The sequence below is a fragment of the Hipposideros armiger genome, unplaced genomic scaffold (assembly GCF_001890085.2).
Source record: "Hipposideros armiger isolate ML-2016 unplaced genomic scaffold, ASM189008v1 scaffold_550, whole genome shotgun sequence".
Classification (NCBI taxonomy): Eukaryota; Metazoa; Chordata; class Mammalia; order Chiroptera; family Hipposideridae; genus Hipposideros; species Hipposideros armiger.
Window position 1 is genome coordinate 835377 of NW_017731900.1, and position 14913 is coordinate 850289.

Here is a 14913-nt window from a genome sequence, read left to right on the forward strand (position 1 = left end):
GTTCTTCAGTCTAGTTGTGGAGGACGTTGCTTCACTGGCCCAAGTTGGCGCCATCATTGCGCTCTTCCCGGGTGAGGCACATCAGTCGCTGGCCTCTGGACGGCTGCTCACTGCGGCTGCTGGCCGCTCACGCTGGCTGCTGGCGACACACGGTAGCCCATGGCAACCCACTGCCACAGGGGCTGCAGCCTACGCTGGCAGCAGCCCAGCTCCAGGTTGAGCTGTTGTTCAGCATCTTAGCTGTTGAGGGCAGTGTCACTGGCCCTCATATGTGGGATCCGAACCAGGGCCCTCTAGCGTCCCAAGCCAGTTCTCAACCATCGCGCCACTCGGCCGGCCCTATAATATTTCTTTTATCATCGTTTATCTTATTTCTATAATTCATGATCATTTCTGATAAAACATTTTTCTACATTGTACTTTGGATTGTAGCAAAAATTCTTTCTTCTGTCCCATTCTTATATTTGGAGAAATCCCTATTTTATGAATCTTGATGAGAGGAAGTGCCTCTCTCCCTCTATGGAAACTAAAAATGTCAGATTATTTGCTTTACCAGTTCAGGCATGTGACCTGGGCTCGACCACTTGGATATTCTTATCCTGAACATTGAGTGGAGCTTCATTATTTTGAGATAATGCAGAAAACCCAAAGACATAAACAGACACAAATTATATTAGAAATAACAGAGGAAGTTATCAGAGTGGCTGGATATAAGATCAATTTATATTTTTATATGCCAGTAGTAACAAAAAATAAGAAAATATATTTAGAAGAAATATTTTTCTAAAGAAGTGGGGATGTGGACAACCATTCTGGTGATAGACAGTGGTGGTGGCAGTGGTGTCTTTCCAGGGGTCACAGGGGCAGGGTCCAGAGGCATTGAGGACTGATGGTGAGGGCTTTGCAAGCTATGGATTGGGAGCATCCTGTGATTTGGGGCTGTGGTCCAGCCTTATTTCTGCCACCTTCCTAGCCTGGTTCCTCAGCCTCATGGGAGGTTCTCTGAGTTTTACCCATCCTCTTTCAGTACAGTGCTTTCCTGACTGCCCTGCCAGAGTCAGTTTCTGTTGGTTGCAACTAAGATCCTAACTGATACAGGTTGTATATTGTTCCAAAGTACCTCAGTTGCTATATAACTGCCACCTAAACAGAATAGGCAATCAACAGGGTGCACAGGGTAGGTGGCTAAATGCTATTCCAAGTGAAAGAAAAAGACAAAATGAGTGTTTGAGTCAGGTTTCAGGCAGCATGTTGCCTAAATCATAACAACTAGATCCTGTTGATAATAACCATAAAGATAGTTTGGAAAGAGAGATTTAGATATTGGGTTGTTGGAAAAGTCATGATGTATTTTTTCTGTTTTTGTTGCAAAAATGTGTCATGACTTTTCCGACAACCCAATATATCATTTTTATCTTTCTAATTATTCACATTGTTTCTGTAATTTGCTTAGAAACATTCCAAACTGAAGAATTCAAGTTAAGATTCTATAATGAAATAACAAATTTATCATGCTGGAGAAGCACCTAAAGGTAGCCTCTGAAAAACTGAGTTTAGAGAATTTCCAGCTCATAGTGTTTAGTGTGTAGAATGAAAACAGTTTTGTTTTTTTATTTAGTTTTTTTATTTTACTAATGTACACATTTTATTTTGTGTTTTATATTCAGCGTGCCTGAGGCCTTTACTATGCCATTTTAAAATTCTTTTTTTTTTAGCAATGCTAATTAGTTAGCTGGCCTATGGGCAGAAATTGGCAAAGTAGGTACATTTATAAATGAATACAGAAATTGAATAACCAGAGAGAATTGATCAAATTGCTGTCGGTTTTTTTATTTTTATTTTCTATTACATCTTTTATTTACTAGGAAACATTATTTCCTATTTACTTAATTTTTTGGACAGGTGATGATCACAAAATTATAAATGCGTGTGACATATACCTTAGTGCTGCCCCATGGCCACTGAGTTGCTCTCCATAGGCAACAATTGTTAATGGTGGTTTGTATCCATTCAGAGATATTATATTTAACGGGTATATATGTGGGCCTGTTTTGTTCTCCCTATTTTTCTACATAGGTGGTATAATAACTTTTCATATTAGAATATAAAGAGCTATTTATGTTTCTTGTCACTTTTGATAAAATATTTTCTTAGAAAGTTGTCCATTTTATCCAAGTTTTGAAATTTGCTTTATACAGAGTGGAGCAACATAGACTCTTGTTCTTTTTGTGGTTATTTTCCACTGATTTCTTCATATACATGTGTATATTTGTACCCCTCCCCTTCTTTTGATTGGTTTTTATTTATTATTCCAAAATAATAAGCTAGTGGATCTATTTTTATTATTCCAAAAACCATGTTTTGGGTTTATTATTTCTCTTTTTTTCTAATTAATGTTGGCTTTTAACATTATTAATTTTTTCTGCTTTTGTTCCATTTTATACTTTACAAACATCCTGTCCCAGATGCTAAATTACTTATTTTCATTATTTCTTTTTGTTAGCTAAGAATTAATATGCGTTTTCTTCTGAGCATTGTTAGCTGCATTCTGTAGGTGTGTATCTGATTCTCATTGATGATTGTGTATAATGTCAATGCTTTGTTCCTGGGTGAACTTTGCATAAGTGGTTTAGTCTTTTCTAGTTAGTTTAAAGTGCTTTCAGCCAGGTTTTAGTTACCTGAATGCTTTGGAACTTTTTTACACCCCCAAAGCACCCGAAGAGTACAGTAGCCTCAGAAACAAATAGCCCTCTCTATAGTAGTTGTGTTTGCACAAGCTCTGAATTATCTCTTAGTCATCTTTCTTAATAAAGGCAAAAGTACATATTTCATTCTAAGTACTCTTTTCACTCGTTGAACAAGTATTTATTGAAGTACTACAATGAGAAAGGTACTAGAGGAGATGAAAAATCTTTTAAAAAATACATTAGACAATAGATTATGCCCTTAATTTGTAATCTAACATTACATAGTAATATTTTTCTATGCCTTTGTCAATTTTTAAATATTTATTGTTTTGTAAATATTTATCAATTCTACATGTACATGGCTTAAGAATCCAGCCTGTCATAGCATACAACAGCAGTGTCTTGTCTTCATTTTTCCTACCCCCCCAATTTGTTTTCCCTTCCTCATTTCCTCCCCCCTGAGGCCTGTTAGTTCTTAGTTCTAGCTGGCTGGCCACCAGGTAAAGTAACTCCCTGTGATGCTATTCAATTGATATTATTCTTTGATCTTTTCTTTTTAAAAAAATCATTGTTATTAAAATATAGCTAACATACAATACTATATCAGTTTCAGGGGTACACCATAGTTACTCAGCATTTATATTCCTAAAGAAGTAATCACCATGATAAATCTAGTAACCATCTGTACTGTACAATGTTATTACAATATTATTGACTATATTCCCTGTGCTGTACATCATATCCCCATGATTTATTTTATAACTGGAAATTTGCACCTCTTATTCCCCTTCACCTCACCCTCTTTTTTACATTCTTTGATCTTTTCAAAGAACCAACTTTTAGTTTTATTGACTGTATCATTTCTCTATTTTCTGTGTCATTAATTTTCACTCTTTATCATTTCCTTCCTTCTGCTTACTTTTAGTTTGACTTGCTCTTCCTTTTTTAGATTTTTAAGGTGAATGCTTAGATTATTGGTTGGAGAGGATTTTTTTTCCTAATGTAGGCAATTTAAAGCTATAAATTTCGCTCTAAGCACCACTTTAGCTGAATCCCAAACATTTTGATATGTCAAGTTTTTATTTTCACTCAAATCAAAATACTTTCTAACTTGTGATTACTTCTTTTACTCATAGTTTACCTAGAAATGTGTTGTTTAATTTTTACCTATTTCTGGATTTCCCAAATTTCCTTCTGTTGTTTGATTTTTTAATTCAACTTCATTGTAGTTAGAGAACAGGCTTTTTATGATTTCAGACCCTTTAAATTGATCAGTACAGTAGTCGCCGCCCCCCCCCCTTATCTACAGGGGATTCGTTCCAAGTCCCCCAGTGGATGAAACTGCAGATAGCAGTGAACCCTACATATACTATGTTTTTCCTGTACTTAAATACCTTTTCACTTAAAGGAAGCACTTTATGGCTTCTCTTTGGAATATCTGCATTGGCAGCATCACTACTCTTATGCTTTGGGGCCATTATTAAGTAAAATCAGGGTGACTTGAACACAAGCACTATGATACTATGACAGTCAATCTGATAACCAAGACAGCTACTAAGTAACTAACAGACAGGTAGCATATACAGCGTGGATACATGGGGCAAAGGTGTGATTCACGTCCTTAAAACTTATGAATTGTTTATTTCTGGATTTTTTCATTTAATATTTTTCAAACTGCAGTTGACTGTGAGTAAGTGAAACCGTGGATGGGGGCAAGGAGGCACACTACTGTACTTGTTTGTGGACTAGCATATGGGACTTTTCCTGGACTAAGTTCTGTGTGTGCTTAAAAAGAATGGATTCTGCTGTTGTCGAGAGGAGTGTTATATAGATGTCTATTAGGTCAAGTTGGTTGTAGTGTGTTCAAGGTTTCTATCTATAGACATGATTTTCTGTCTACTTAGTTGTTTCTATTTTTGATTTTTAATTACAGATTACTGTGTTGGTACATCAGTAGTATTTGGTCCCCTAATTTTTCAGCAGCTAGATTTTAAGATGTCTATTTATGCATGGGTTATAAATCATACAAATGCCAATTGGGTAGAAATTGTGTGTGTATGTGTGTGTGTAATACCCCCAAAAAATCTGCTTGCAATACAACAGATATTTACTGAAACAGTGGTAAGTGCTAGGCATATCATTAAATAAAACAAAGCCTCTAGTCAATGAAACTTACATTATAGAGGACAGATAAAAACTGATATATAGTATGTTAAGTGGTAGTGAGTGCTGTAGAGAATAAATCAGAGTAGACAGAAAAGGGAGTACAGGGTTGGCAGGGGGTGGTTTATTAAAGAGGTCAGGCAAAGACCTGAAGGATGCAAGAGTTAAACAATCTAAACAGAGCAATAAATAGCATGTGCAAAGGCCCTGAGGGGAGAGTGTTGCTTGACACATTTGTGAAACATTAAGGAGAGGCTTGTGAGGCTAGAGCAGAAAAGGTGAGAGGGTCAGTAGTAGGAGACAGAGGAGTGGGGCAGGCCAGATCACATAGGACACTACAGGCCATTGTAAGAACTTACTCTAAATCGGGACTGGTGAACTTTTTTGTACAGGGCCACATGGCAAATATTGTAGGTTTGAAAGCTGTGCAGTCTCTGTTGCAGCTATTTATCTCTGCTGTTGTAGGCCCCAAACAACCATAGACACTGTGTAAGTGAATGAGTGGGCTTATGTTCAAATAAAGTTTTACTTTACAAAAATAGGCAGCGGTTTCATTTTGCCAACTGCTGCCCTAATTAAGATGTAAAACCATTTGCGGGTTTTGAATAGAGAAGACACTTGACTTAGTTTTTTTTCTTTAAGGCACCTTAAAACATTATTTTGAAATAATTTTAGATTTACAGAAAAGTCGCAAAAATAATACAGAATGTTCCCTTCACTCAGCTTGCTCTAATGTTAACTTATGTAGCCATAATAAAATGATCAAAACCAGGAACTTAACATTGGTATAATATTATTAGCTAAACTATGGACTTTATTCAAATTCCCTGTATTTCCAACTCAGGTCACTTTTATGTTCCAGCATCCAGTACAAAATCTCACATTGCATTTAGTTCTTCTGATTCCCTAATTTCAGAAGAAATTAAGTTTCTCAGTTTTTTCTTGTCTTCCATGAACTTAGACACTTTCAATAAGTACTAGTAAGTTATTTTGTAGACTGTCTCAATTTGGATCTGCCTGATGTTTTCTCATGATGAAATTGCAGTTATGCGTTTTTTGACAAAAATAACATGACTTATCTTTTAAAAGGATCACGCTGGTTGCTTTGGAAAGGGCAGAAACAAGAGACTACTTAGAAAACTATTGTAATAATCTAACAGGCTTAAACTAGGAAGATCATGGAAGTGGTAAGAAGTAGTCAAATTATGAATGTATTTTGAACTGAATGGGTTCTGATGAAAAAGGTTTGAATAATGTTGCTGTAGCATCAATAAATTATTTAGGAAAAGGAAAGAAAGAAAGGCTCTGGTTGGATATATTGGAAATGAAGAAGTAGTCCGTGTCTCTCCTCCCCCCCAACCCCACCCCATGCTTTTAACTTCTTTCTTATCTTTCAACAGCTTGACAATTTTAGAAACTAGCAAAGCTAATTGTGGTATTTGTTAGCCTTTTTGGTATATTTGCATTAAATTATAGTATCATAAAACCAAGCATTAAGTAGGTAAGAGCAGAGCTTTTCGTTGGACCCTAGAGAAATAAAATTTATCATGAGTTGCCAGCCCGTTCTTGCATGAACCTGTCCTTTTAGTTATTTTGATTTGTCTCGTGTGCACATTATCTTTCTGGTCTTTTCACTGGTTCCTTATTCCGTAAAGTGACACTTGCTCTAGCTGTGATGGAGGTTATGAGGACTAAAATTACCTTCCTGCTATAACCAACTAGAAAGCTGGGCAAAATAATGGTTCCATTGTTCTCAGACATTGACAGCAGAATGTGCAGGGTGTGATTCCCTGAAAGGGAAATAAATGCAGTGGGCAACACGATGGTCCCAACTTTCTGCCTAGAGACACATTTCAGATCACTTCTTGGGAAGGAGAATCCCAAAGAGAGCATCTGGAAATTGCGAAACAGACTTCCAGAAAGGAGCATGCTACACAGAAAATGATGGTGCCTTTGAACCTTTCTTGTTTTGGGCCACGTATGCACAGGATGAAACTCCACAAGTCTGGGAAAAGAATGTTCAGGGGCTATAAGCTGAGCAGTTGCTATTGCTCACAGAGGATGGGGTTGAGTAGCTAGAATGGCACACCATTGGTAATTACCTGGGGTATTCAGTGAGACTCCAGAGGGGTCGACACCTTTGTATTAGGACTAAACTATCCTGGAAATGGTTATTCTAGACCCAACAGAGCAAAGTTTAAAAAGAGTCCTGTAAGGGATTGACTGATCCACAAATAACTGCTTGCTGGAATAAGGCTCAGCACTTTTTAAAAGAAAGAAGACAACAAAATCAAGACACTCACAATGTAAAATTTATAATGTCCAGTATCATATAAAAATTTGTTAGAATGCCAAGGAGCAAAAATAATGTGACCTACAACTAGAAGAAAATTTAGCCAATAGAAACAAATCTACAAATCACAGAGGTGATAGAACTGGCAGATAAGGACAATAAAGCAACCATTATAATCATTTTCAAGTACTTAACATAATGAGGAATGTAATGGAAGACATGTAAAAGAATCAAATGGAAACTAAAGCAATGAAAAATAAAAATTCACCACAAGGTCTTAACAGATGGGACATAGCAGAGAAGGTCAGTGAACTTAACAACAATAGAATCTATCCAAAATTAAATATATAGAGCGAAAGTCTGAAAAAATAAAGAACAGTGCCTCAGTGACCTATAGGATAATATTAACCAGTCTACCATATATGAAATTGGAATTCCAGAAGGAGAGGAGAATGACTGAAACTTTTTCATATTTGAAGAAAAGTATAAACCCATAGACTCAAGAAGCCCAACAAATCCTAAGTAGAATAATCACAAAGAAAGCCACTCTAACATATGTCATAATCAAATTTCTGAAAACCAGAGATAAAGAGATCTTAAAAGAAGGCAAAGAAAAGACGCATTATGTACAGAAAAAGAAAGATAAGAATACCGTAGATTCTTGTGAGAAATTATGCAAGCCAGAAACACTGGAACAACATCTTTAATGTGTTGTTTTTACCCAGTGGGCTTCCGAGTCCTAAGAAAGTTCTTTCATAGTCTTTAAGATTTCAAGTGTCATTTGTTTCAGTACTTCATAGAACAGGTAGAAGAACATGAGTAAGGATCGAGAGAAGACTTGAACGCTATCCACCTAATGATATACATTAAGTCATAAGAAGTTATTTAGGAGGTAACCAGAAAATGTGGTTATCATCTTATTTTTATGGCCTCTTTCCAAAGACCACCTTCTGTTCAGCATCCCATTGTTCATGTGTTCCCAGTTTGTACATATGTAGTATATTTACAAATTAATAGTATTTTATACCCCATAAAATATATCAAAAATGGAAAATTTTATGGTATAAAATATTCCAGTGCATTATCTTGCACATACCCCGCCTCTGGTCAGAGGCAAAGCCATAATTAACATACTAGTTAACCAGTATTCCTTTTAGTGTTTTCTGTTTATTTTTGTAGATTTGAATAGAAATATGTATCAGATTTAGGATTAAATGTCAACTCTTCAGAGAGACTTTCTTTGACGATCCTGTTTAAATAGGTCATCTCTGTTTTTCTCTATTATGGCATTCTATTTCTATAGCACTTAATAAACATTCAGTTATACATATACACACACGCACACGCACACACACACAGAGCGTGCCAAAAAAATGTATACACATTTTAAGAAAGGAAAAAAACTGTATTAAAATTGTAACACTCAATATATACCGATACCAAAAGATGAATACAAGTCATGTGTATACATTTTTTTGGTACTCCCGGTATATATTATTGTTTTATGAACTGCATCTTCCACTAGTTTTAAATTCCACAAAGCAGAGAGCTTGTCTATTTTATTTACTAATCTATACTCTGTGCTTGACAATATGGGTATGATATGTATATATACCAGGGGTGCCAAAAAAATGGACACTTTTTTTTTTTTTAAAGATTTTATTTTTGGGGAATTGGAGGAGGGGAACAGACAAGTTGCTGTCCTTTTGTTTTTCAGTCTAGTTGTGGAGGATGGCGCTTCACTGGCCAATGTTGGTATTATCTTTGTGTCCTTCCCGGGTGAGGCAGTTGCTTGCCGGCCACTGGACGGCCGCTCACGGCGGCTCACACCCGCTGCTGCCCAGCCCCATTGCAGCCTACATTGTCGCTGACAACTCACAACAGCCCAGCTCCAGGTGGAGCTGTTGCTCACCATCTTAGCTGTAGAGGGCGCAGCGTCACTGGCCCTCATGTGGGATCCGAACTGGTGCCCTGCTGCTCAGAGCTGGCATCCCAAACCAACTCCTAACCAACGCGCCACTTGCTGCTGGCCCAAAAATGTACACATTTTAAGAGATGTTATCTATGTATTACTTTTCGAAGTTGAATTAAGGTAGCAATGTATAGTATGATGTTCATTCAAAAAATGGTGTTAATTAAATGAATGCTACTGTCATTCATTGTATTACAATTTTAATAGTTTTTTCCTTTCTTAAAATATGTATCCATTTTTTGGGCACCCCCGGTACATATGTGTATGTATTCCCCAACTTATGATGTAGGCACCGAGTAAATATTTGTGGAATGAAATTGCTAGAAAATAGACTGTAAATTTACATATAGAGGACCTTTTTTAAAACCAATTTTTATCTTCAAGTTATTTAAAATTCAGTTATTTTAATTCTGTGTGCTCCTTTGATCTAGTACTTGAAATTTCTTTCTCCTTTTCATCTGGGTAACTGATTTATAGCAGCTTCAGGTCTCTAACATTTACAACATTTATTTTTCTGTCATAGGAGCTTGCCTCTAGCTTTCTGTTTTATACTTTGGACCATTAGAAAGAAATTTCTATAATTTATTTTTAAAAGTATCTTTTAACTCAGATGTCTATTTCATACATTTTCTCTTTGCAGTGTTATAGAACACAGCCGCTATAGCATATTCAGAAATGATGTTATGTCATATATTGATTTTAATTGAAAGTTTCCCTGAAACCAGTTGACTTTGTTGCAGTTTTCTGACTACCATGATGTTTCACAAAGGTGTAGTTCTTTTCAAATGGGACTTTATAAATTATTGATTTAAAATACCAAAGATTGGAATTTATACCTATCATTTAATTTATATACTGGCAAAATTGATTCTTAAACCAAGTACATATTGGGTTGTCGCAAAAGTCATGATGCATGTTTGTGACAGATGGCACTAGGTCATTTTTGGAAGTACTAGAGTCATTCGCATCTATGTTATTGCTACGTCATTTGACAGAGGACAGTTCTAGCTTCATTCTAAAAAAAAATGAGCAATTCAGTTGAGTTTTGGAGATTTTACAACAAATTGAAGATGGAAGACCAAACTGTGCATTTTTGCCATCTTTTACTGTTTTACTTCCATAAAGGGAAGAATGCGCGTCAAGCTTGTGAAAAGTTGCATAAAGTTTATGGTGACAATGCTGTACAAGAACGTCAGTGCCAACGATGGTACACGAAATTCTGTGCTGGTGATTTTGATCTCAACGATGCTTCTCCATCAGGGAGGCCCACCGAGGTTGATGATGACAAAATAAAGGCATTGATCGAGTCAAACCCATATTACATGACACGAGAGTTTGTAGAAACATTGAACATTCATCACGAAAGCGTTCATGACCTCCTAAAGAAGCTGGGATACATAAGCAAGCTCCATATTTGGGTTCCGCGTGAACTCCAAGAAGTTCATTTTACAGCATGTATAAACATCTGTGATATGCTTAAAACGTGAGGAAAATGATCCTTTTCTGAAGCGACTGATAACTGGTGATAAGAAGTGGATTGTTGACAACAATGTGGTGCACAAACGGTCTTGGTCCTGACATGATGATTCTCCTCAAACGACATCAAAACGACATTCATCAGAGGAAGGTTGTGCTCTCAGTGTGGTGGAATTTTAAAGGTGTTTTGTTTTTTGAGCTCCTACCAAGGAACCAAACAATCAGTTCAAATGTGTACTGTCAGCAATTGGACAGTTTGAATGAATCCTCATCCAGAAACATCCAGAGCTTGTTAATTGTAAAGGAGTTGTGTTCAATCGCAACAACGCGAGACCACACACAAGTTTAATCACCCTTCAAAAATTATTGGAGCTTGGATGGGATGTATTGCCACACCCACCATACTCACCTGACCTTGCACCGTCAGACTTCCACTTGTCTTGCTCTCTTCAAAACTCCTTGAGTGGTATAATGTTCAATTCAGATGAGGCTGTAAATCAGCACCTTGTTCAGTTTTTTGCAAATAAAGACAGGTCCTTCTATGAACGAGGAACTATGAAGCTCACTGAAAGATGGCAAAAGGTTATCGAACAAATCGGGTAATATATCATTGATTGATCTTTGTTCTTTATATAAATAAATGACCTTTGAAAAACATAGACAAAATACATCATGACTTTCCCGACAACCCAATATATTGGTGAATTGTTGTCAATATTAATGGCTTATTTGAACCTACTTTTATGCTTCTTAAGCTTTTCCTTATACAAAGTATGATCAAACAATACAGTGAATGTTTAAATAAAAAAAATTTATTACAGTAAAAGACACATCGCCATTTATTCCCCTCAAAGTACTCCCCCTCGCTTCAAACATACTTATCCCATCCTTACCACTTTCTGAAGTAGTTCTGGAAGTCCTCTATTCATGAGTGTCTTTAGTTGCACTGTCATGGCTGCCTCAATGTCCTGAATCGATTCAAAATGTTTACCTCTCATGGTCATTTTGACTTTGGAGAAGAACAGAAGTTACACGGTGCCAGACACACTGTAATGTTTTTATTTGGCAGAAATGCCGTACCAGAAGCAATGTGTGATACCTTGTGATCAAAACATACAGTGAATGCAGCTGCTGAGTGCCATCCAACGGAAAGGCAGGGGTCTTCAATCCTGGAAAGCAGTGCGTTGAACCTTAGTAACCGTGTGTGACAAGTTTCAACTTGGTCAGTGCAGTCAGTCGGGTGTGAGCTATGGTTGAAAGAAGGTGTGTTTTAAAGTGTGCTGTAAATCATCCTCCATCATGACAAGGCTCCATGTCACACATTGCTTCTGGTACGGCAATTTCTGTCAAAAAAAAAAACATTATGCTGTGTCTTCATCCACCTTATTCGCCAGATCTGGCACCATGTGACATCTGGTTCTTCCCCAAAGTCAAAATTATTCAGGACATTGAGGCAGCCACGATAGCACAACTAGACATGAAAGAGGACTTCCAGAACTGCTTTAGAAAGTGGCAAGAATGATGAGATAAGTGTGTTGGACGTGACAGGGCATATTTTGAGGGGAATTAATGGCAATGTGTCTTTTACTGTAATAATTTTTTTTTATTTAAACATTCACTGTGTTATTTGATCACACCTTGTATATCTCTAAGGGAAGCTGTGTGACCTTGTACTCCCACAGTTCCATATGCACAATCTGAAATACTTGTATTTTACATTTAACTTTATTCTATGTCTTAGAAATTTTTTTTTCCACATAAGATACAGTTCACCTATTTGAAGTCAGAGTTGTGTAGCTATCATCTCAATTTTAGAACATTTTCATGCCCAAAAAGAAACTGCACCCCTAGTCATCACCCACTAATACCACCCTCCCCTCAACCTTAGGCAACTACTAATATACTTTCTGCCTGTATAGATTTTTCTATTCTGGACATTTTATATTGGTGCTATCATATAACACGTGGTCCTTGGTGACTGGCTTCTTTCACGTAACATAATGTTTTCAAGGTTAATCCATGTTGCAGTATGTATCAGTAGTGCCTCCTAGTTTTAATATAAAAACATTTAACTTTACTTAACCATAAAGAACACTTGATTCTGCAGGGGAAAATGCTCTTCTATTGCTGTGTATGTCCACTTCTCTTTCCACCTGTCCCAGGCATACTGTTTACATATCCTTGAATATACATGGTCTGGTTTTAGATTCACAGACACATTTTCAGAATTGGATGATAATACTACCTTTTGAAAAGTCTCTACATGCCTTTTAAAAAAAAATCCCAGGAAAATATGCTGTCTTAGCTTAAATCAAGCAAGCCCCAAGATGTCAGAGACTGCCTGTCTTTTTGCCAACATTTAAGATTGGGGGAGAAGCAAGGCAAGTGGAAACACAGATTGGCCTGGCTGTGTGCTCTGCGCCAGTTATACGTTTAGCCCAGAACAATTCCATCAGCTAATGCCAGAAAGAATCGGTTCTGTTGTATAAAAGTGACACCAGTTACAGTCGTTTAAGTGAATCTTTTGTTAGCTATGTCAGTTAGCATGCAAGATAAGGATTATGTGTAGTTTTAGATGTGGAGCACTTGCGTCGCATAAATTTTATTGCACATTACATAATAAGTCTACATTCACATAAGTTGATTCTTCTTGGCTCCTCTCTTGGAGACCCTGCTGGGGACAGGGAGCTGGTCTTGTTCATATTTGTATTCCTGTTTCCTTGGATAGGCAGGTTACTAACACTCAGTAAATGCTTATCAAATTGCATGTCAGGTTGTTGCTAAACTTATTAAAGTTTATGTAAACCAGGCTTGATCATGTTCTCCAAAATTAGAGCTTGATAAGTAGTAACATACTCGCTGGTTAAATATGTGGATGATAATTTATTGAAAAAGATCCCCTACTGTTTGCATTTATGTAGGGAAGCACAGAGGGTTTTGAGCTGTGTTCCAGGTATATCTCCATAGCTCTGAAGAGTTTGAAGGATGTGGTCTGAATAAGATGTCTCACTCTTAAGTCTTTAAATTTAACAATAAAAATAGGAATTACTTTCAATTAACAGATATTAAAGTTAAAATACTTTTCCAGAAGTTTTCTTTTTTGTAAAAAGTTTTGTAATTTCCAGGGTTAAGCTTTATCTTTTTTGTTTGTTTTTCTTCAAGTTATGTTTGGCAGACTTTATAACTAGATCAGATTTGATGTATCATTGATTTCTTTAACAGTTGAGCATTTTAATATAAGCTGTCACTGCATATAAAATCGATCACGGCATTGGGTCTTCACATGTACATAATTTTAAAAAGTACACAAGTCTCATAAGCATTTATTTCTAAACGTGGTTAAATTGCTCTTGACTTTGGTTCCCATTATCAGCCTGATAATACAGAATAATACCAAACTTTTTATTACATTTTTATCATTTAATGTCATAATCTCTGAGGTACTATTTCCTCCCACCTTTTTTTATTTAATAGGATAGGAAACTGAGTCTCATAGAAGTGACTTACTCTATACAGGCCTGTAGCTACAGAGGCAAATCATGAACCTGGTTTTATGTTTTCAAGTGGAAAAATCTTTCCCTGTAGTATCTGCATCTTTAATTTATTTGTTACTTACAGTTTGGATGGTTTTAGAAGTAGAAATCGTTTTTGTGCTTATTTTTTTGTGTATTGAATTAAATATAGACAATTGAAAATAATTAATACTTAGTTATCTGCTTATTGTATTAGTAAGTACTCAGTGATATGTAGTGGTTCAATAAAGTAGAATACAGAAATGCAAATCCCATAAGTTGTCTGAAAATTTAACGTAATGTTTTCAATGAATGTTTCAATCATTTATTTGAGTTCAGTATAAAAGTTAAATAAAAACAATGAACGTAGGTATAATTTTTTTTCTTTCCCAGACAGATATTGATTATGTACATGGTGTTATAGCCAACCTGGAGAAAGAGTAAGTTCTTCTTAATTATGGAAGTGAAAATAATCGTTACTGTTATCGCTTCTCTTTCTGCTAAAAGAAAATGCCTTCTTTTATAGTTCATTTCTCTGTAGACTTCAGTATTCATTTGACACCTATAATTGGTCTTTTACATTGTCATAAAGTAGGCACATATCTATCCAATTATCTGTTGGTTTAAATTGATATATTTCATTATAGAAAAGACTTGAATGTTATAGGTACACATGTATAACATTATCAAATAGCAGTCTTTAATCTGGAAAACAGTGAATATAGAGTCGTGAGATTACTTAAATCTTTCACCCTCTGTTTACCAAGTAAAAATTTTTCTGCTGTCAGAGCAGATAGTCATGTAGCAGTT

General features: G+C 36.1%; 1 protein-coding gene across 6 annotated transcripts in view; it reads left to right on the plus strand.

Annotated features, from left to right (window-relative positions):
- Positions 1-14913, plus strand: part of MGAT4A (alpha-1,3-mannosyl-glycoprotein 4-beta-N-acetylglucosaminyltransferase A) — a 100705-nt gene that overhangs the window by 56495 nt on the left and 29297 nt on the right. For all 6 annotated transcript variants that reach the window (XM_019669215.1, XM_019669219.1, XM_019669218.1 and 3 more), the window contains exon 6: positions 14497-14543. In XM_019669215.1, coding sequence (XP_019524760.1) covers positions 14497-14543 — 47 coding nt within the window. The remainder of the gene's footprint in view (positions 1-14496; positions 14544-14913) is intronic.